The following is a 23,612-nucleotide window of genomic DNA, read 5'->3' on the forward strand; positions in this document are numbered from 1 at the left end:
CATCTGTATGAAAATGAAATAATCCTTCACGCCGCTCCAGAACTGCACCAATGCTTATATCAGTGGGAGTCTCCGTATTACTTTCATCTGGGATTGTTCTCAGCTTCTATTACTCATCTTTTGAACGACTGAGTCAGAAATAATATTGATGTCAGGATCGGTTAGTGAAAGTCGGAGAGCAGAACCAGCTAATGCCTTGTCTATTGTACTGCTTATTCAGCTCTGGATGCTCCAGTGCTGGTTATTTCCCAGGTTTGGCATGATCAGTTCCAAAGAAAAAATTATGTTCTAAGTCACTAATTTTGTTTGTCCTGTAGGCAGTCCAAGGTTACCGACAGGGTGCCTGTGCCTGTGCTGGTGCCAGAGCCGGTGTCCAATCTGGCCCCGTTCTGCACTTTTCCTCTCAAATAAAGGTGGTCTCAAACCAGGAAGCAATAACATCAGTCGTCACGGGACAGGATAACGCCCTCAACAAGTTTTTGAAACTTGATGAAAGCAGTGTTGATGTTTGAGAAAAAGCGATCTGTATACCTAAATCAGGGCTAATGTCACGTTGCCATAACGGGCTGTTCACATATTGCGTTTTTTGCGTGCAAATTCGTTATTTCAAATGAAGGGGCGCATCAAGCGCGCTCATAATAGTTTTGCGCCTATGTTCATGGTTGCATAGCAAAGACAGACGAGAGAATGGCCCCTTAAAGTGGTATCGGGTGCGGTTGTATCGGGGTAGTTTTACGAGTACATGAGCACAGTATCGGACCAAAACCCGGTGCATCCCTACATAAAACTAATTAAATGACTTATTTCCTATTTCCTATATTACATATTTCACAATATGTTACGTTTTATTTCACGAGAACAATCATCAAGATATAGTTATTTTTTTATTTACAAAAATAAATGTTGGATAACAAAAATATGAATTAAACTAATTAAGTTTTTGAAGTACAATAGGTTTATTTAACGTGTAATTCAGAAATAGAACAGAAATGGAATAATCAAATAAAATACTGCATATTCTTCACTGTATGAATTAAATATATATATATTGTTTTTCTTATTTAAGCTAAAAAGTTATTCAGTCAAGAGCAATAAGTTATTTGAACTTTTGTTTGATTTGACACAGACAGGTCAAATTAGGTTTATTAGGCTGCTATCACTTTAAGAGCGAATGCATGGATCCAATATACTGATACACATCTGGTTTACATCCGACTTGTTACTTTCACTTGAGACATAACCGACTGTGAACATGAATACTCCACAGGATGGGCATTTTGACATAATTGTGTGTATTTCGACCATTCAAGTACAATAAGATGTAAGAGAGAACTGCTGAGACACACTTAAACTGCTGAAAGATGTTTAAATAGGTTCTCAAAACTACTAACAAAAGTCTATGCACTATGCTTGTTTGCAGCTGTGTTACATAGCCAGTTACATTGTTTGCGGCTGGGTTACATACAGTATATAGCCAGTTATATTGTTTGCGGCTGGGTCACAGTATATAGCCAGTTACATTGTTTGGCTTTCAAATTAGTGGAAATGTCAGTTTGCAGATCCCCTGGGCCAAGCCCCAGCTCTGGCCAAGCACCAACGGCACTTGGTGAAAAAGTGTTTGGTAATGCAAATATAATGGTATTCAAGCTCACCTTAGTGTTCCAATTGACATGTAACCAACCCTCCTTGGGGTGTTTTCTTTCTTTTATACAGAATTCCACATGCATTTGTGTAGACCCGGAATGCTTGGAGCAGGCAGAGGTGTGTGGCACTTTGCCCTGCCTCAATGGTGGCATCTGTGTTATTCAGAATGGCCAGTATCATTGCAGGTAAGAGAATTGAGAATACTTAATGACTTGTTAGCTCAGGTCAACAGCATTAGCATTTCTGATGAAGGCTTTTTAATTATCATTTCTCTTGTCACAGCCTTAAGAAAACTTTAGAGATGCTTTTAATTGGAAAGTTGAACTTGAATGAACTTTTAATTCAGTATTCCTTGTCTTATTTTGAATTATTCTTTAGTGCATGTTATTCAAATATCAGCGTTGTGGTATTCTGTTCATGTCCATGTTGTGCTCTTATTTTGAAGTTTGATATTGCTTTTCTCAGTGTTTAAGGTTTGCTCCCTTCATTGATCCAAGGTGTATGTTGTTAATCAGTCTTGTTATATTCGACTTCATGCTTTGCTGTGCATACTGATCTGCATTAGATTTGCAGCAGTGCGTGTCAGTTAGAAATTTTGACCGACTTGAGACAGTGTCTTCACCACGTTAATTTGGCATATGCCATTAAAGTACAGCTCAGTCAGCGCAGCTTCTCCAGAGCGGCTGTTCAAGCTCTGATGATGACACAGCTATTTCATGATTGGCCAGACTGGAAATCTGTGTTTTTACAACAGTAGAAATATTTTCATGCTCTATTGTGTTGTGTTTATCTAACTAAGACTAATTAAAAAATATAGACCCCACTTTATTGATATTTAAATATTATAGATTTATTTGGAACTTTATTTTTGGGAGCATAGTTTGCAAGTTCAAAGTTAAAGGAACAGTGGTTAAGCTACCTGGACGGAGCAGAGAAAAGAAGCTATCCACGGCTGCAACCAGATTTCTGAGAAAGAAAAACCCTCAATTGACTGCAAAAGACCTGCAGCAAGACTTGGTGACAACAGGCACTGAGGTTTCAGCTTGCATAGGAAGGCGCATACTAAACACAGACGGTTCCCATGCCAGAACTCCAGGACTACACCACTACTGACCAAAAAAGCACACAAAAAGTTTGCTCAAAATCATAGAAATAAGCCACAGAAGTTTTGGGATTCTGTTCTGCGAAGGACATTTTCGGCCCTATGGATCAGCGGTATGCCTGGAGGAAGAAGAATGAAGCATATGCTGAAAAGAACATTCTGTCTACAGTTAACCCTTTCACGCGTAAGTTTAAAATATTCTAGCTGACCCCCCAGAGTGTTTTTTTTATTTATTTTTTAGGCGACTGATATTTTAGAACATTTCCCCTTATTGTTTCCATGGCGACACGTCATGCTTGTCACGTGACACACCGCAGCCACTATAACACTGTATGACAGATGTATCGCTTTTATTTCCTTTTTCACAAACTTGTCATCTATCTGATATTCCGATTCTCAAATACGTGTAAGTGAGTTTGTTTTATAACGTGAGATGGGCGCCGTCATGTTTGTTTGCCGCAGTTTAGAGAGTCCTTTCAGTCGGATTTACAGCACGTGAATTCATCAGTTTCTCCTGAAATACTTTAAGTAAGTGGCCGGTGAACTGGGAGAAGAACAGAGTAAACTTTATAGTTACTTCCACTGTGTGTGTCTGATATGAATAAAACACGTCGGCAAATTATATTTGAATAGATTGTAATTGCTGCTTCCAGACATCAGTGTGTGTTTTACAAACTCCAAATGTATTGTTTTACTAGTGCTTATGTGTATTTAAATGTCTGAAACCTAAAATAAACATTATGTGCTTGAAACCTGCATAGTTGTGATATATGACATGCGCTGAGCGCTTCCGTCTCTGACTCAGAGCCAGCCAAAGCGCAAAAGCACAGTTTGAATATGTTAGTTATGTGACGTCACTGAACATTCAAAATGCCATATGTGGGACCATACTCTCAGGGGCACAGAAATAAAAGTCCCATATATGGGATAGTACCGCTCAAAAGGTTAAGCATGGTGGTGCTCGGTGATGCTCTGGGGCTGCTTTGCATCCTCTGGCACTGGAAATCTACAGCATGTGGAAAGCAAAATTAATAAATTTTTATATATCAGAAAATCCTAGGAGAAATGCCGTCATGCAGTCAACGAGGAAGCTGAAGTTTGGGCATCATTGGACCTTCCAACAGGACAATGATCCCAAGCATACCTCAACTTTCACCAAGGCTTGGTTGCAGAAGAAGTTCTGGAAGATTCTAAAGTGGCCATCACAGTCACCTGACTTGAACCCCATAGAAAATCTCTGGTGGGATTTGAAGAAGGCGATTGCAGCGCGCAAACCCAAGAATATTACTGAACTGGAGGCTATTTCTCATGAGTAACAGCAAAAGGGTACTAAAGATGCTTGCCATGAAGGGGTTGAAAAATTTTGAGACTACAGAAGTCATTAAAAGTTGCATTTTCAGTTGAATTTGGGGAAACCACTTAAAACATTTGTTGAGTTGAGCTTTCAGTTACTTTTGTTTGATTTGTTCATTGCAAACAGCTAAGCGTCTGTAAATTTTGCCAATAAACCTGATTTACAATGGGGGTTGGATCATTTTATTACAACTATGTGTGTGTATAGGCTATATATATATATATATATATATATATATATATATATATATATATCTGATATATCCTGTTTGGTATGACAAATAAAAAAAATGGTTCCGCAAACACAGTTCAGAAAGTCTTTTCCCTGTGTTGTTATTTATCTTGTTAAGTCGGATCCTTCCAGGAAAGAAATATTGAAGTAGAAAAAATAGAAGCAGAAGTAGTCACGTGACAGAAGAAAGATTTACTACCCGGGTAGTTTTAAACTCAGTTTCACTCAAGGTATCCGGAGTGTATGGTGTGTTGTATTCTCTTATCTATTTGATGACAGATTAAGGATACTGAGCTAGCTCCAGAGAAAGACACGTTGTGACATCAACTAGGCACTGTTGGCTCGCCGTTCACTAGTCCACAGTCAACTCAAGAAGTACACATCAACAGGAAACAAGAAAAAAAAAAAAAAAAACTGCATAATGCAGAAAACTTGTCACTCATTCACATTCACTTCATCTGGATTGTCAACAGATATAAATCACATGAAATTTCAGATCTTTCACTTTTCTTTCTTCAACTGCATATTAACTCATTAACTTGTTTTACAAAGAAAATCCTGGGAGAATATAGCCACTTAAACAGAGCAATGTCTGACATGTTATTATTGTATGACTCAAACACTAAATTAAACTACTGAATGTCATACATACCTATTCATCAAATCACATACTCTGATTCTTTTACAACAATATACCCCCAGAGTTAATTAACAATATCAAACTCTGATCTCTATCATCAAATGGCTCTGTTTAAACACGAACCAATGCACATTAATTAGTACGTGACGCAGTTGATTTTAACATCAACTCCGATTGGTTTAATGACAAAACTATCCTTTATCCCTTTGTCACAACATGCATATTTCAATATTTACTCATCCTCAGTTAGCTGTCAATCATATTTCGTCTGTAAATTATTAATTGAACACATATGACTGATTACAGAGCAACAACGGAGTAACAAAACACTCACCGGAGTTCCTCGAAATAAAAGTATGAAAATATGTTTCTTCCCCCGGATTTTACAAGAAAAGAACTTCTTCACACTCTATTACTCTCTTTTAAAATATTTACACTCTGAATCGTCTCTCTCTCTCGTTTGTAAAATGGCTTTTTTCAATTATTTCACTCGTTACGGAGAAACGCCCTCTAGTGGAGAATAGTAGTTAGTTACTACATTTCTTTTTTTCCTGCTGGTGCGACTAAATTTTGCACTGGTGCTACCACCACATTGCCCAAATTAACCTCGGAATAATAACATCGCTGCGAGATCTAGCGAGAAGCATTCGAATTCAGCGCAGAATTTTCTGTTATAAAACCATAGATATTTGACGTGGAAACCAGGAGAAACGCTAACTGCTAATGCTAACTGTAACCATGGTATTGTGGGAAAAATAGTTTTTTTAGTCATTTAAGGGTTTTGAGAGTGAAATTCAAGCATTTTTCAAAGAAAAGAACATTATTTCTTCAGCTATCAAAGACTGTCCCCATTTGTAAAATAAGTTTCAAGATGTAGGATAACTAACACTTTGCAAGCAAATGCTTTTATTTAAAAAAAAAAAAAATTATTTATATATATATATGAAATTACTACTATAACCAGTATATGGCAGCAGAGGAGCCAGCAGCCATATCACCTTATAGCCCAAGACTGGTTGCCTACTCATATAATTATTATTAGCCATTTCCACTTATATAAAAATAAGGTTGTTGTTAAAAGTACATTTTATCTGAATCTCAACTCAAGCTCAGTGCTTTACTGTCAAATGTGCATTTCCAAGAAATAAACATGTAATATATATTAGTAGTATCTGCACTTATTAATGCAAAACAATAGTAATTTCACTATTAGCAATAGTACTGTGTTTTTTTGTGTGTGTGTTTCTTAGTATTTGATTATATTGGCCAAAAATAGGAATACATTCTGTAGAGAGTGAAATGTTCATTATATTTCCAGTTGTAAGGTTCAGTATTCAGCCTTTGACAGCTTTTGAATTACTTCCTGCTGATAATGAGGGAATCTGCTACAGTTTCGGCTGCTTTATGAGTTCTTCCAGTCCTTGGGGGGTTCCCGGCTATGTCTTCTCTTGCTCCTGTTCATCTTTCTAGTTTTTATTAGCAAAGATTACTTGAATCAATACATTTGATGGCCCATCCGACTAAAAGACAAACGGAAGATAAGATAGATATTGAAAGTGGAAAAATGAATTAAAAATTGAGAAAAAGAATGACTAGAGGGTGATAGTGTGTGTGTAAAGAGAAGGGCAGATAAAAGCAATAGCAGTTGGTCACCTGGGAGTCTGTGTTAATAATTGAGTCATCTTGCCTTTGTGTCAGAATAATTTCACTGAATTCTTATCACAGCAGAAGGAAGGCAAAGATCTGACTGAGGCCAAGGAAACAAGAGGATACATGAAGCATATGCGCCAGAGGTTGAACATTTAACAGACATTCTTGTCATGCATTTGCTTAAGGGTCTTTTAATTCTCCACAAATGTCACCAAGGAGCATTATGGTCATTATGACACACCAGTGACATCTAAAAACAGCAGTAAAGTGCCTGGATTTACTGTGATTGTTACTCTGTGCCATTTTTTTCCCTCTTAGAATCTATTTTTATATGTGGCTAAAGTTAATGTCATCTTCCTGTAGATGCCTACAAGGTTTTTCTGGGAAGAACTGTGAAGAAATAATTGACTTCTGCAAGCTGCTCAGTGTTAACTGCCTGAATGAGGGATTGTGTCTCAACCTAGTTGGAGGATATAATGTAAGTAACCTAATTTTTGCAGTGGTTTATTTGCACAATAAAACTTAATTTCAGATAACATAAATCTGTTATATTTCTCCATTAAAGTGAAGATAAATGAGAACATTTGGATTTGAAGAGATGTAAATGCTGTGGTGTTAGGAAGTTGGTGGGGAAATGTTGCCTATATACACTATACACCGGCCATTTTATTAGGTACACCTTGCTCGTACTGGTTGGATTGCCTTTTGCCTTCAGAATTTCCTCATGATTCAACAAGGTGCTGGAAACATTCCTCAGAGATTTTGGTCCAGACTGACATGACAGCATCACACAGTTGCTGCAGATTTGTCGGCTGCACATCCATGATGTGAGTCTCTCGTTCCACCACATCGCAATGGTGCTCTATTGGATTGAGACCTGGTGACTGTGGAGGCCATTTGAATATAGTGAACTCATTATCATGTTCAAGAAACCAGTTTGAGATGATTTGAGCTTTGTGACATGGTACATAATCCTGTTAGAACAAGCCATCAGAAGATGGGTACACTGTGGTCATAACACATGGTCATCAACAATACTCAGGTCGGCTGTGGCATTTAAACAATGCTCAATTGGTACTAAGGGGCCCAAAAGTGTGCCAAATATCCAAATATCCCTACATCATTACACCACCAGCACCAGCCTGAACCATTAACAAATCGAAGACTCATCAGACCAGGCAAAATGTTTTTCAATCTTCTATTGTCCAATTTTGGAAAGAAAGTGCTTATTGTTGCCTCAGTTTCCTGTTCTTATAGCTGACAGGAGTGGCACCCGGTGTGTCTTCTGCTGCTGCATCCCATCTGCTTCATGGTTCGATGTGTTGTGCATTCAGAGATGCTCTTCTGCAGACCTCGGTCGTAACGAGAGGTTATTTGAGTTATTGTTGCCTTTCTACCAGCTTAAACCAGTCTGGACATTCTTCTCTGACCTCTGGCATCAAAAAGTGATTTTTGCCCACAGAACTGCCTCTCGCTGGGTATTTTCTCTTTTTTGGACCATTCTCTGTAAACCCTTCTGATGGTTGTTTCTGAAAGACTCCATGCCATGTTCATAGTCGCTTAAATCATCTTTCTTCCCCATTGCAATGCTCACTTTCAACTTTAGCAGATCGTTTTAACCATGTCTACATGACTAAATGAAGTGAGCTGCTGCCATGTGATTGGCATACTAGATATTTGCTTTAACAAGCAGTTGAACAGGTGTAACTAATAAAGTGGCAGATGAGTGTAAATATATATGGCAATGCAAATACAGTCGTGAAATGACAAATAATCATCCCAACATTCACCAAAAATCTCTCCCCGCCCCAGTGGCTGATGCACATCTATTAATTTATAATAGTTTTTTTTTTTTTTTTTTTTTTTTATCAGTCTCGCAGTCACATTATACTGTAGCATCCTTGATTTATGCTTGTGTCTCAAGGTTTCAGCCATCCTCTTCTATTTCAATATCATCTTTCTGTCACCCCCATCAACAGATCTGCACTTTGAGTGATGTGTCACAGTTATACACTGTCGATTGACGTAGTCGCATCTGTTTTTGTTATGAAGTGCTCTAGAATATGCGCTTCACATGGATTGATTTACTTCAAGTGCAATTTGTTAAACTATCAATATTGGTTGTTCATACATGGGGATTTTTCACAGTTATGCAAAATTTATGAATTTAAATGCTCTTTTGAAATAATGCAAAAATATTTTTAAAGCGATGTCTTACATTGAGTGAATGACCTATGATTGATTCTGACAGATAAATAGTTCATCTAAAAATGAAAATATTTTTTACATTTATCCTTTTGTGTTCCTTAGAAAAATAATAGAATACAGGTTTGGAACAGCATGCAGGTGAATGAATAATGAGTGACACGATTAAAATAAAGTTGTTGAACCCTTTCATTAATCAGAATATTCAAATATTTATTTTACATGTATAAAAAGAACAAAATGAGGCTTGAAAAAAATCAACATTCTCAAAAAGGAAGAGAAAAAATAGTTTTTGAGTGTGTCAGCATTAACTCTGAAAGATGTAAGAAAGCAGAAGCTCTCTGTTTTATGTTAGAGTAAGCTGTTAACGTTCCGGTAAGCTCAAAAGCTTGAAAACTTTGGTTGCTATGTATGGCTTTCCTTAAAAATAAGCTGAAAACTTGAAAAACTGCACAGCTACTGTTGCGCATTGGAATTTCTCTGCAGAAGTTTCTGTAATGGATGTAAATATTAGTTATTATAAGAGCTGATTTGGTTAACATGCTGTTTGGAGGCATCTGGTTGTGTAATTTCTAATCAGTCACATCCTTAATTAAAACTTTGACATAGTCCAGGAAACAGGCCACATGTTTTCATTAGCAAATTGGTGATGAATTTGTTGGTCATCAGCAACATTTATTTTTTCTGAAACTTCCTGTCTGTCTCCCCGTTTAATCTTCCTAAACTCTATGCTGTATAATTGTCTTCTGAGTAATGATTCTTGGAGTTACCAAGGACTGAATTAGCTTTTTTTTTTTTTTTTTTTGATTTAAAGATATTTAGTAAAACCATAGGTGATTGAAAAGTATAATTACCTTTTAATCAAAAGCTTGAATGCATGTTTAAAAAAAACTATTAGAACAGCAGTGTATATATATATACCCAACATTAGGTTAAAAATGCAATTAAAAAAATGGACAAATTGCATTTTGGACAAAATCAAAAATGGACAAAAATGCAATTTAAAAATGGACAAATTGCATTGGTTACATTAAAAATGTAACCCAATGGCTGGGTTAGTCCATTTTTAAATGGCATTTTTAACCCAACGTTGGGTTAGTCCATATTTGACCCATCATTGGGTTAAAACAACCCAGCATTTTTTAGAGTGTATATACATATATATACAGTATAAACACATGATTGTAGAAGTATTTAGTGCTTTGCTGATTTATTGAATATCTAATAATTCAGGTTAATTACTACTTTTTTTTGTCTTCCCTTTACAGTGCCTCTGTGCACCAGGATGGACGGGGGAGTTTTGTCAGTACTTGGATAACGCATGCTTAGCCTATCCAAACAGATGCTTGAACGGAGCTACTTGCATCAGTATGAGTCAGCCAACTGCACCCCCGCACTATATGTGCACCTGTCTCCCTGGATACACAGGTTAAAAGAAAACTATATCAACAAACTCCGGAATATGTTATCCTGATTTATGTTGAAGTTTGCAGAGAGTTTGGCAGCAGAAGCTTTTTTTTTTAAAAGCCACACTCAGATTGATTTTTCTTTCTACAGTAGAATTGGAGAGGGAAATTATAGTCACGTTTTCCTGCGATGTCAGAGATTTCATATAGCAAAGCATATTTACATATCAGCTATATCTGTTTAATTCTGAATATAGCATATAAAATATTTCTGTCAGCTAAGTGGATGTGTTCTGCTGGTGACATTTTTGAGAAAGTAACATGACACTCAGACTTACCTCAAAACTGAATGCAAAATATAATATAATTCTTGAATTTTAATTAAGGTAGCAAACTGGATTAAGAATTCGATTTTTGAATGAAAGGAAACTCCCAGAAATATTATTTTAATATTTATGCTGAACAATTAATTCACTTTACTGTAACTCAAAACTTTCTTTCAAAATGAAGCCAACAATCAATATATAATCAGTGCATTTATATTTTTATAATAATATTTATTTTGTATAAATTGTGTACATTTAATGGTGCTGTTTGACAAAATACCTATTTATATGTTTGTTTTTTTGTTTTTTTGACATACTGAGGAAAACATTCTACCAGGAAAAAAATAGGCATATTTAGTCTTAATTGATGATGTAATTATGTTTCATTACACAATTTGTGTTAGACCAATTCTTGGAATTGCAGTTCCGTAAATTACTCTTCTTGTCATTTAATATCCTGTGGGCATGGCCAGTTCTATTCAAATTCCAACTCATGAATTTGAAAAGGAGCCAGTTCTGAATTTTGCCCTAGCCTGAATGACACAGTTTCATGTCCAACTCTATATCATCCGCTGTAATGTGACTCAGAGTGTGTGTCCCACCGAGACGAGTCCGGCTGCCCTGAGGCATCTCTTTACCGTAACTCATCTTTGCACATTGCCCTCCTAACTGGATTATTCTGTAATTTGTTTCATCATGCCTGCTAAATGAAGGGCAAATAGAGGTTAGAGAACACTGAATCGGTAAATCGAACTCGGAAAGCAAGATCTTTCATTAGCTTGGCCACCAGCACATGAGCACAGGAGGATCTATTTGCCTAAACAACCCAGAAACAAATAAACAAACGAGGAATGATTTACTGGATTTCATCCGTCATGACGTGTTGATCTTGGTGATATGCATTGCATTTTAATGGTCTTGCATAGGAAAATATGAAGTCTTTTATAGGCGCTTTACATGAATTATAGATGATCTGCATTTCACGACACCTATAAACCGTAACATGTAATGAAGCTGTATTGCCCATTTCTTTGAATATTACATGGCATTTCATCTCATATTGTCAACGGGATAATCGCCCATGCTTCTGTGTCCTTGTTATCACCTCTCAGTCTCCTTGATGGCTCTATTTCCCTTCTTAGCGGATGAAGAAATCCATCTTTCCACATCCCAGTTGTCAGCGACAAGAGGCACCTGACGATTTCTGCCTCTCTGTGGGCTATATAATGGATTAGAATACTACTAGGAGAAAACATGTCACAGCTGAAACCTCGATGTTTTATTTAGACGTCTCGATGATGTTAGCGATATCTCCTTCGATTAATGACCCTAGAGACTTAAAAACGACCATCCCTGTCCCATTTCTCACCACAGTATTGCCAGAAGGCCAATGTGAAATGTCAAGTGCTTTCATTATAATCTTCCTCCAAAAGTCAGACGACATGTTGAGGGAAGATAATGTGACTTCTGCCACAGCAGAGAAAAGCATTGGTGAAGCAGATCTTGCACTGGATAAGACTTTCAAATCTTTTTTTTTTTTTTTTTCCTCTACAGCTTGCCTTGCTTTTTCCATGCAAAGATTTGATTGATTTGATTCCATGTTAAGTTAATTGTTACGAAATAGCGCGCGGATGAACAATATTAGACTCAGATCTGCCAGTCAGTTGGGAATGCGACCTTCAGAACAGTTCTTGAGTTGCTGCTGATTACGAACTGCTTAAAATATGAACTGCCTTAACATGCACCACAAAATCCCATATGCCCCGTTTATTAAGTTTCCGGAGGTAAACCTGAAGATAATGATGCAGCTTTATTTATAATGTGCTGGCATCCATACTCTAGAACAATTAGTTTAAAAATGTTTCTTAAAAGAATAATTCACCCTAAATTTAATTATTACAGTATGTACTCATCACATATATGCTTTATTTATTTATTTTCCTGTGGAAACAAGAGAACAGATTTGAATAATCTTAACCATGTCTGTCAAGCTAATTTTAGACAAAAAAAGTCATAGAAGTACCATAAAAAGATATTTTAAATGGTGCATTTTATATTTTCAGTATTGCTATTAGTTTTAGTTAAGTTTTAGTAGTGGTAAGTGCTTTTATCATTTTAATCTTAAAGGTATAGTGGAGGATCTTTCCGAATTTTAGATAATACCCGCCCTCTCCACTTTTTGAAAAGTTTGATTGATTCACCAGAATGATTGACAATTAGGAGGAGCAATAGTATAGGTGATCCACCCGGAAGTAAAAAATCCTCCGCTATACCTTTAATATTTCTATATTTAGCTTTATTATAAGTACTTTTTTTATTTCAGTCAGTTGCCAAAGCAACATTTATAATTTTCATTTAAGCTCAGTTCAGTTCAGAACAAGCAGCAACCTTCCGATCTCTCTCTTGAATCCAACACGGAAGTGATTAAAACTGAAATTCATCGCTAGAGACAGGCTCCAAAAAAGAGTCAATCACATATACACCCACCGTTAAAATGCCCAACATCCTGGTAAAACAAGTGGTTTTGGTCTATATAGCTAATTTTGGCCTATATAGCTAATTTTGGCCTATATATATAATTCATTCGTTTAAATTATATTAAGCCTTAAAGTTCTGCATAATTAAGGGCGTGATCACTTGAGTGACAGGTGGATTGCCGCCGCTGTAACTATAGCCGTGTGTCTGCTGTCTGTTAGCCTTCACAGCACCTCAGCTAATCCCGCCTCTTTGCCCATTTTCGGTTTATCACAACACCATAAAATGACGCACGGTTGGCAAGATGGCGACGGCCGGCTCCGCCCACTTTGGGCTTAAAAAATGCTCTTCAGAATCCTACGGGTGACGTCAAGGACACTACGTCCATATTTTTTTTACAGTCTATGGTTCAGGGGCCGTATTCACAAAGCATTTTATCTTACCACTAGGAGTACTCCTAAATCGCACTAAAAGATTTTAGCTAGGAGTTTTCTCTTAAAAGTTATTCACAACGTCTTTCAGACCTACTCTTAGTAAAGAAAAATGACACCTCCTAAACTAAGAGTGAGTCTTCGTTGCTATGGATGACGTCATTACTCATGCACGAGCTTGACTGAAGTGACCACCTTGATTGGCTGATGATAGTAACGCGGGAATGATTCCTAACACCTCCCCTACGATGATGAGTGACAGGTGGCAGGTCTGAGAATGCGTGCGCTACACAAGTAGTGCGAAGGACGGAAGATGATGAATAGCTGAATAAATAGCCTAAATGAATAAAGAGTAAGGCAAAACAAATAGCATAGTAGCCTAATGAAACATATGGATTGATGCAATATCTTTGCAAAATTATTGAATTAATCTGTCACTATATGCCTCTGCCTACGTTTGCAAAGAGAAGAACATTTTAATTTGATTCACAATGAAACGTTACAATTAGTTTACATGCAATGAGTAGCCTAGTTTTGGTTGTTGTTGGTGGCGTTATTGCATCCCTAATTATGCCTACAATGCAAAATTGTTCCCTCGCGATTGGAAGCTCCTGTAGCCGCCGCATACGCATTTCAAAACATCGCAACGTGAAATGCCACAAAAAGCGGTTTGTGAATAGGTCTTAGTGAGTTAGGAGTCCTCTCGACTTCTTTTAAGCTGTCCCAGGCTTAGGTGCTACTTTTAGGGCTAAAATGCTTTGTGAATTACTCTTAGTCAAAAAATTAGGAGTCCTAAAGTTACGAGTGACACGCCCATTATTTTTAGGAGTTGCTCCTAAATTCGCCAGTTAGGAGCTACTTTTAGCCTTAAAATTCTTTGTGAATACGGCCCCAGAACTATTTATTTAGTTCGACACCCTTTGACTCCTCAATTTTTTGCATATGTTGCATCATTTTGCATACTATCAGTCTGCGTTAACTGTCTGAACTGTAACTCAGTTAATGGCACTTTGAACTGTTGCTAAATTAGTTTCTTGTGGGAGTTTCAGTATGTAAAATATGATTTTGGATTTTGTAAAATATCATTCTCTTCTCTGTGACATGCACCACACAGTGAGCCATGGGGGGGAAAAGTTTCCAAATTTACTTCTAAATCCCAAATGTAAAAAGTGAAGTCAATATCTTCAGGGGAGACAGAGCGTAAAAGCTTAACTAAGACTCCATTCACACCCCTGTCTTCCTGCAGGACGCTACTGTGAGGCTGAAGTAAATGAGTGCGATTCCAGTCCCTGTCAGCACCAGGGAACATGCACTGACTTTGTTGGATACTACAATTGCGCCTGTCCTTCAGGTATGAGTTTCTCTTACTCCTGAGAATGAGCTTTTTTCCCCTTTTTTTGACTGTGCCATAAATCCCCACAGTGCCAGCACCAACAGCTCTGACTGACAGGTGAACAAATCACTCCCGTTCTCACACTGCCAGAGCTCATTAGTACTGCAGAATTGTGTCAATATTGTGTTATGAAATGCTCTTCCCTTTTGAGGCCACCGCATTGATATGGTTTCCTCCTGTAATTGTTGGTTCTGCTCACTCTTTCTGAGGCATGATTTGCATTCACTGATGCAACCTGATGGCTCACCCTAGAGATTGGCAACTCACTGGCGGGGTTACAAGCATGCTTCTCTGCCAGCTGCTCCCTTCCGCTCGATGAGTAGAGGACCCAGAGTCCCAAACGCCCCCTCCCTAAACCTGCCCACGCATACTCGTCGCTCAGAGAAAGAGATGCAAGAGGGAGAATCATTTGAATGACTTCCTCATAAATGGATTGAAGATGCTTTTTCTGTTTTAATAATAAAAAACTTGACTAGGCCATTTTGAAATGGTGGACATAATTTAAGTATGTTAAATTGTTGTAAATGGAAAACAGTTAAGGGATAGTTCACCCAAAAATGTACTGACTCACCCTCATGTCATTCCAAACCTTTAAGACTTACTTTGTTCTGCAGAACATAAAAGAAGATATTTTGAAAAATGTTGGTAACTAAACAGTTTTGCCTACCGTTGTCTTCCACTGAATAGATTAAAAAAAACACAGTGAGACATTTCTCAACAGAACTTGTATGTTCCTCAGAGGATAAAGGAAAATACAGGTTTGGAACAACATGAGGGTGAGAAAATTATGAAAGAATTTTTTTTTGTGTGTGTGAACTATCCCCAAATTAACCATGGTTTTATTAGGTTTTTTTTGGGGTTTTTTGGGCGGATTGACTACCATTTGTTTAACCACAGTTTTACTACTAATACCATGTTTAAACTATGGTTAGTGTAGCAAAACCGTGGTTAATTTGTAGTTACCATGGTTTACCATCAGCTGTCCACATAGACCTAAACCAGCCATGGTACCAGCACAAAAACACACTCTCAAAATATCATCTTGATTATTGTTATCAACAAAATCTTTGAAAATATCAAGATATAATTTTTTGTCAATATTGCACCCTTAATGCACAGCATTGATTTTTATTTCTTCAGGTCTTAAAAAGGTCTTAAAAAGCCTAAAAAATTTTCTTTAAAAATGTGCTGCAACCCTGCCTTTAATGGCATTATAAAATCTATGATTTAGTGAGCATAGATCACAAAAAAATATTTCAAGCCATATGGGTCTGGATTGTTTGGATGAGAGTAAATATCTGTTGAATCTTGAATATTGTATTTACAAATTACCTTTTTATTCTTCTGATTTGGAACATGAAGCAGTTTAATGTAATTAAATAATAATCATAAAATATCATGAGAAAACAGCTGGATGAAGCGCCGTGGATGGTCTCAATATTTTTAAAAGTTGTTTTTAACTGCATGTATAAATAGACCAACAATTAAAAAATATTTATTTAAAGTTGTGGAATTTGCTATAAATGTGGTCATTTTAAAACTCATTCTTAAGTCATGTTAAAAAATATTAAAGCTAAAAAAGGACAAAAAAAAATCTACATACATTTACTAATTAACAGCTCTAATCGACCATATTGAGCATCCTGACCCATCCTTCATTTTCATAAGTGTGATCTTCCTGCTTAAGCTTCCATGTGAATGTATTTTGAAATGATTGCTTTTCATTTTGTAAAACAAATGCAAGCAAGCCAGTTCTTTTTTTTCTCTCACTCAAAAAGCCCTTGAAAAAACTAGCCTGGCCTCTTTCTGACCTTTACAATTTTGTTCTTTTCACTTGTACTGACTGACTTTTAAGCTTTGAATAAGCTTTCAAAAAATTGATTGCCGTTTTCTTTTACTTTCTTTTTCGAAACAAAGGTTGGGGGAGAAATTTGATTTCCAGCTTGCTTTATGTTCATTGATTGACCTCATTGATTGAGGTACAATGACATGAGGAAAATATGGAGTGCATTCTCAAAAGCATTAACAAGAGCGAAGGCGTTTCAATCTTGTTTAATCTTTTAAATTCCAGTTTTGCACAAGATTTCTTTTAGTTCCCAATCAAGGAGGCAGCCATGGTAAAGGCTAAGCGATTCTTTAAATTGTATGGCGTTTCTCACCTCCCTTTGCAGGATACACTGGTGTTGACTGTGAGATTGACATAAACACCTGCGCATTTCCCAATGTCACCTGTCCTTCCGGAACGTTCTGTGTGGATTTGCCAGGTGACCAGTCCCATGTTTGTCACACTCCGTGCCCTCGCTATCTACAGGTAGGTCAGAATTGGTCAGCCCCTTCTAATCCCTCGTAATTCAAATAATTTTCATTGCAATGTTCTCAACTATTACTGTAAATTAGGAAATATGATTTTATATGTGCATTAGTGGTGGGCGATACTGCAAATTTCGGGATTGATCCGATGCCAAGTAAATACAGGGCCAGTATCGCCGATATCGATACCGATACCAATACTTTTTCATTTTAAAAGCATGCACTTGAACTTGTATGCACTTTCCTGTGCTAGAGCAGTGTGTCATGATTTATGAGGTGAATGCATCATTAATATGCTAAATCTGAATACGTTTTCATGACTACTAAATATTTTGTGATTCGTGCTCTCAACTCGCCTGTAATTAGTCAGTGACTTTTACAAAACTACCCTAATTATAGTACTTGCCTACTAGTATACTAGCCTACTGTTCAAAAGTTTGGGGTCTGTAAGATTTGCAATTCTCTTCTGCATTTATTTGATCAAAAATACAGTAAAAACTGTAATATTACAATTTAACATAGGTTTTCTATGTCATGGTAAACTGTAATTTATTCATGTGATCAAAGCTGAATTTTCGGCATCATTACTCCAATCATGATGATAATTAATTTTAATATGCTGATTTGCTGCTCAGGAAACATTTCTTATTATTATCAATGTTAAAAAACAGTTTCATATTTTTGTGGAAACCATGATACATTTTATGCAGAATTATTTGATGAACAAAGTAGAAAGAACAGCATTTATATGAAGTAGATTTTTTTTAACAGAGTAAAACCCTTGACTGTCACTTTTGATCAATTTAATGCATCGATCCTTGTTGAATAAAAATATTAATTTCATTAAAAAAATCTTACTGATGTCAACATTTTGAACCGGTACACTTTTGGTTTGTTTATTGCGAAATAACTCCCAATTGTTTCTCTGTCATCTAAGCAAGGCTTCGTTTCCCAAATGCACTGGGCCTGTGAGCACCAGCATCGAATGCTCTCTGTGATTGATTGGTTTCGTTTTGTACCCAGATGACTAGGAGAAAAGTTCTATCCTACACAATTATCCACTAACATTCGCTTATTTTTCAACTTAGAAGCTTATTTTATGCACTGAATTGCGTGCTAAATTAATAAAAAATTACTGGTAAAAAAACACACATTTGGATCGATATTTTTATGTGAGGATCGATCCTTTTCGATACCACGTCACTATCGATAGTATCGATACTTCAGGATCGATCCGCCCACCCCTAATGTGCATTAACACCATTATTACAAGAATTCCAACAAAAGTAATAATAAATGAAATAAATAAACAAACCAACAAACTGGACTGTCTCATGTTCAAATTCAAATAAAAAAAAGAAATTATATAAATATAATATTCACAATACAAAAGTTTTATCCAGTGATGGAAAGAAAAAAAAAAATAGACAAGGCTACAGACGTTTACAGATATTAACACAACATTTTGTAAAAATGTCATTTACTGCTAAACGGGAAAGTCCCAATGTCTCTGACCAGTGTTTAAAAATAAAATAAACATTTCACAAAATGCATGCATTAATCAGTTAACTTAAACTGTAATATCATATAATATCAACTGTGGAAACAAACTCAGACTTAGTTATATAATTACGCACCAATTTTATAGAATTGTGTGTCTTCACGCTGCAAAAAATGGCCTCCGATCAGAAATTCCTAAATCAAACCATGATGGTGATAAGGCATGCACGGAATTCAGAATGACCTTTTGATTTTGGGAAAATAATGGACTACTTTTCTCTTTCTGACATTTCCATACATGTTGGGTTTACATTTTTAAATGAAATTAACTATTAAAAGGATTGTTTGTGTGCGCTGGTGTTTATTCCAGTCTTTTAAAATAGTTGAATGAATGAATGTAACGATGTTAAATAGGCTATATGCTATTTAATCAATAACGTACACAGCGTAGAGGAGAATGACAGTCAACTACTTTGAATATTATAGCATTTTGGGCATAAACATGTAAATAGTGTCAGATTGACATTAAAAAATGACACAGAATGATTAAAATATTTAATCCAAATAAATAAATGTTCGTGGTTCGTACTGATGTTATTCATCTGTTCTCATACACTTCAGCGTCGCAGTCACTAGTTTAGATGAGCGCTGACACCCTGTGGTGAAATAATGGCGAATTTTTAACATATCAAAACATCAGAATATACCTTCTCTTGTCAATAAAAATTGGCAAATTATTTAATCTTATTGCGGACACTCATTTTATGTGGCGTTTGTTCAACTCATTGACCACAGTACATTGAAAGTAAACATAACCGGAAATAAGTGAGATGTACTATTTCCAAATGGAAGTACGTCACAAAGCTCAGTGCAAGTGGTCCATTACACCAACAAAACTTCCAGTCAGCTGAACTGTTTTATCAATGACAAGACAGACAGTAAATAAATGAAAAAGCTCGAGTCATGCCAAGGATAAACAGTTTTTTTACAGTAACAAGAAGGCATATGCACTTTTTAGTGCATGAACTCATTTAAAATGCATACACCACCCTCTTCCACTTCCTTTAAAGCACATGAAAAGAGCAGGTTAAAAAAAAAATGTTCTTTGCATGCTATATTCTTTTGAAGATGTGTGAAGCTGTTTGCACGCTTTGTCACTGAACTATATACCAAAGGCAAATTGCATGTCTCTTTTGAACACGCTTGATCATTGGGATTTGTTTTACTTGTGCTGATAATCACCTACGTAAATGGCAATTAAAATGCATTAGCTTTCCTTCATTAACCAGCATGTTTTATTTAGCAATGGGACCAAGCAATTCTGTTTACAAAAGACCAGAATTACCTTTACACACATATTTAAATGAGGGCTTGTTCTGGAATAATGGTTGATTTTAATTTTGACAGCCATGTGCCAATGGAGGACATTGTGTTCTTAACAACATCACCAGTTACGCTTGTGTTTGTGCACCTGGATGGACTGGGCTGACCTGCTTGGTCAACATAAATGAGTGTGTCCAGCACAGGTGTCAGAACGGAGCCACCTGCGTGGATGAGGTTGGTGGGTACAGGTGAGTCTGGGTGAGAATGTAAGTTTAGAATACAGCAAATGCTTTGCTTGGAAATTAAGTGGATTCAAATAGGATTCTGTCATATAAAGGTTTTTATAAATACATGAAATACATTTCAAAGATGGTTATGTATATTTATACAGTGCTGGTCAGAATTATTTGCCCCCTTGGTAAATATGATCAAAGATGCCTGTAAAAAATAAATCTGCATTGTTATTCCTTTTGATATTTTATTTTTAAAAATTCGCAAAAATCTAACCTTTCATTGAAGTAAAAGAATTGAAAGTGGGGGCAAAATCACATTATGAAATAAATGTTTTGGGAACAATTATTTGCCCCCTTTTATTAAATACTTTTTGCAACCTCCTTTTTCCAAGATAACAGCTCTGAGTCTTCTATAATGCCGGATGAGTTTGGAGAACACCTGACAAGAGATCAGAGACCAGTCCTCCATACAGAATCTCTCCAGATCCTTCAGATTCCCAGATCCATTTTGGTGCTTTTTCTCTTTAGTTCAGCCCACTCATTTTCTATAGGGTTCAGGTCTGGGGACTGGGATGGCCATTGCAGATGCTTGGTTTTGTGCACAGTGACCCATTTTTGTTTTGATTTTGATGTTTGTTTTTGGATCACTGTCCTGTTGGAAGATCCAAACATGGCCCATTATAAGATTTCTAGCACAGGCTGTCAGGTTTTGATTTTTTTATCTGTTGGTATTTGATCGAATCCGTGATGCCATGTATCTGAACAAGATGTCCAGGACATTATTAGGCATTAAAGATACAGCAGAGTATTTCATTTTACACATGGTGTACTTTTTTATCCCTGTATGAACCAAACCCATCTTAAGTGTTTGCTGCCAAAAAAGCAATTTGTTTTGTTTCATTTGAATAAAAGGTTAGATTTTTTCTTTTCTTTTCTTTCTTTTTTTTTCAATAAAATATCAAAAGGATCAATAACAATGCAGATTTATTTTTTACAGCCATCTTTGATCATATTTACCAAGGGGGCAAAAAATTCTGACCAGCACTATATATATATATATATATATATATATATATATATATATATATTAGCATGAACTCAAATGGAAATAAAATTTTGCAATGAAAGGGATTGTTTCCCTCATGTTGTGCCAAACCTGCATGCTTTGTTTCTCTACTGAACCAAAAATGTAAAGAACTTTACAGATTTTTTCCCTCATAAACCGACAGTTTGTAGTGAGTATGAACTGTCAGGCTCGGCTACAAAAAAGAAACAATTGCACACCCTAAATGGACACCCTAAAAATATTCCATATGGCTCATGTTCTGTGTTCCAAGTCTTCTGAAGCCATACGAAAGATTAGTGTTATAAACAGGGCAAAATGTAGTCATTATTTGGTGATAGCCCTCACATACGCTCCTGCTCTTAAATCAAATATGGCATCAAACAGTGACCCCCCCCCCCCCCCCCCCCATTTCCATTTCCATTTCCATTTCCATTTCCATTTCCATTCCACATGTATATTATGACTTTAAATGATACATTATTTTATATTGTTTTGTCACTATGTATGGAAACAAATATTTTGTGTTTCATAGATACACCAATAGCATAAGGGTTCAGAAATGACATGAGGGCGAGCAAATGACAAAGTTTTAATTTTAGGATTAATTATACATTTAATATAGCATGTTGTTGTCCTAATGTGGTGCTTTTTTCCCCCAAAAGAGTCATTGAGATGGATTTATCCATTTTAAACAGGATGCTTCTCTTAGTATAAAATTAAAATTGAAATTCTGTTCATGTACAGTAGCTGTTTACAGTCTCATTCTGGAATTAAACCACCCATAGCTGCAAAAACAAATAGCATGTTCCTGTGATCGAAAGCTAAGCAAATTACATCGTCCTCCCCCATGACTCATCCATTTATTTTCATACTGTGTCTGGCTGTTTTGCTTGGGATTCCATTTAAGTGATACTGTTTTATGCATTTCAAGTTGCCTTTGTGGTCACGGATACACTGGAGTCCTCTGCGAACTTGACATTGACTTCTGCTCTGGGCATCAGTGTTCAGAACACGCTGTCTGTCTGGACCAACAGCACAACTACACCTGTCACTGCATGCTGGGATATGAGGGAAAGTTCTGTGAGCTTGAGACAGATGAATGCAAAAGTGCACCCTGTGCCAACAGTGCCACTTGCATTGATCTGGTGGCAGGATACCAATGCCTGTGTGCTCCAGGATTTAAGGGTAAGCTAAATGTTTTACTCTGTGGTACCAATGACTGTCTCTGGCCCTTTGTTAGGCACTGGCTTTCAATATCAACATTGTTGAATTCCTTATGATAAAAGAGAAAAGGTGGCTATAAGTATAGCATAATCATGATTCGGTGTTTGAAATAAATTATTTGAAACTATTCTTTTAAAGTATTATAGTTAATTTATTTATATGAAGGTTATAAGCTAGACTTCATTCATTCCACTTTTCATTTTCCAATTAATTCTCAATGAATACAATTGTCCTGTGGCCATCCTAAAAAAAAATTCTCATTGAATACACTGTTTTACTTGGAAATGTGTTTCATTACTGGAGTAAAACATGTTTCAAATGGTAATTCACATTGGGCCTCATTCATGAAACTTTCGTTAAAGTAATATGCACGTAAAACGGACCTTCCCAAAGACTCGACTCTGGATTCACAAACGCTTCGTAAACATCAAATTTGATAATTAAATATGTGTATGTTAATGAATTCCAATCATTCGTAAATAGGGTGCTCATGCATGCTCATTCACAATTAGCATAATCCCCTTCTATGAATTATAACTATGCAAATGACGTGTCCAGGAACGCTGTGGAATCTTCTGGACTTCCTTTTCAGGTTTGGCTCCATTATATTGCATAAATGCAAAGATTAATATTAGACTTATAGGTCATATGCCTAACAATAAATATTCAATTAATGTGTGTCCACCAAAGCTTTTTTATCCAGCTGAAAAAATGCCTGGTTTGAAAGTGCTTTGCAAGCGCAGCGTTTTTCCATCTGAGATGCTTTGGTTGCTATAATTTGGATTATCCATGGCAGTAACGTGTGACTACTATCTCATTTTGAAGAATTTCACTGGATATAAAAATGCAGTAACCAACAATATTAACTTCTCCATTGTTGTTCAGTCGTTGTACAAGTAGGATGGTTGGTCTGTGTAGTTGGTCCAGCCCCTCCTCCACTGTGATTGGGCAGCTGGGTAAAAAGTGGCAGTGACGAGTGAAGCATTTTACCCAAAGTTGAACAGTTTACAACTCTCAGCTACAAAAAAAGGACTGGGCAAACAAACTCATGAAATATTATTATGCTCCATAGTGTGTCAAAATGCAGTGTCATCAGTTT

General features: G+C 36.5%; 1 protein-coding gene across 1 annotated transcript in view; it reads left to right on the plus strand.

Annotated features, from left to right (window-relative positions):
• The window catches only part of eys (eyes shut homolog), a 250,415-nt gene that overhangs the window by 27,411 nt on the left and 199,392 nt on the right, over window positions 1-23,612 (plus strand). Inside the window, exons 5-11 of the mRNA XM_079856231.1 lie at window positions 1,714-1,829; window positions 6,985-7,099; window positions 10,095-10,254; window positions 14,711-14,815; window positions 17,029-17,168; window positions 20,075-20,238; window positions 22,221-22,474. Coding sequence (XP_079712357.1) covers window positions 1,714-1,829; window positions 6,985-7,099; window positions 10,095-10,254; window positions 14,711-14,815; window positions 17,029-17,168; window positions 20,075-20,238; window positions 22,221-22,474 — 1,054 coding nt within the window. The remainder of the gene's footprint in view (window positions 1-1,713; window positions 1,830-6,984; window positions 7,100-10,094; window positions 10,255-14,710; window positions 14,816-17,028; window positions 17,169-20,074; window positions 20,239-22,220; window positions 22,475-23,612) is intronic.

Source organism: Squalius cephalus (assembly GCF_949319135.1).
Source record: "Squalius cephalus genome assembly, chromosome: 21".
Classification (NCBI taxonomy): domain Eukaryota; kingdom Metazoa; phylum Chordata; class Actinopteri; order Cypriniformes; family Leuciscidae; genus Squalius; species Squalius cephalus.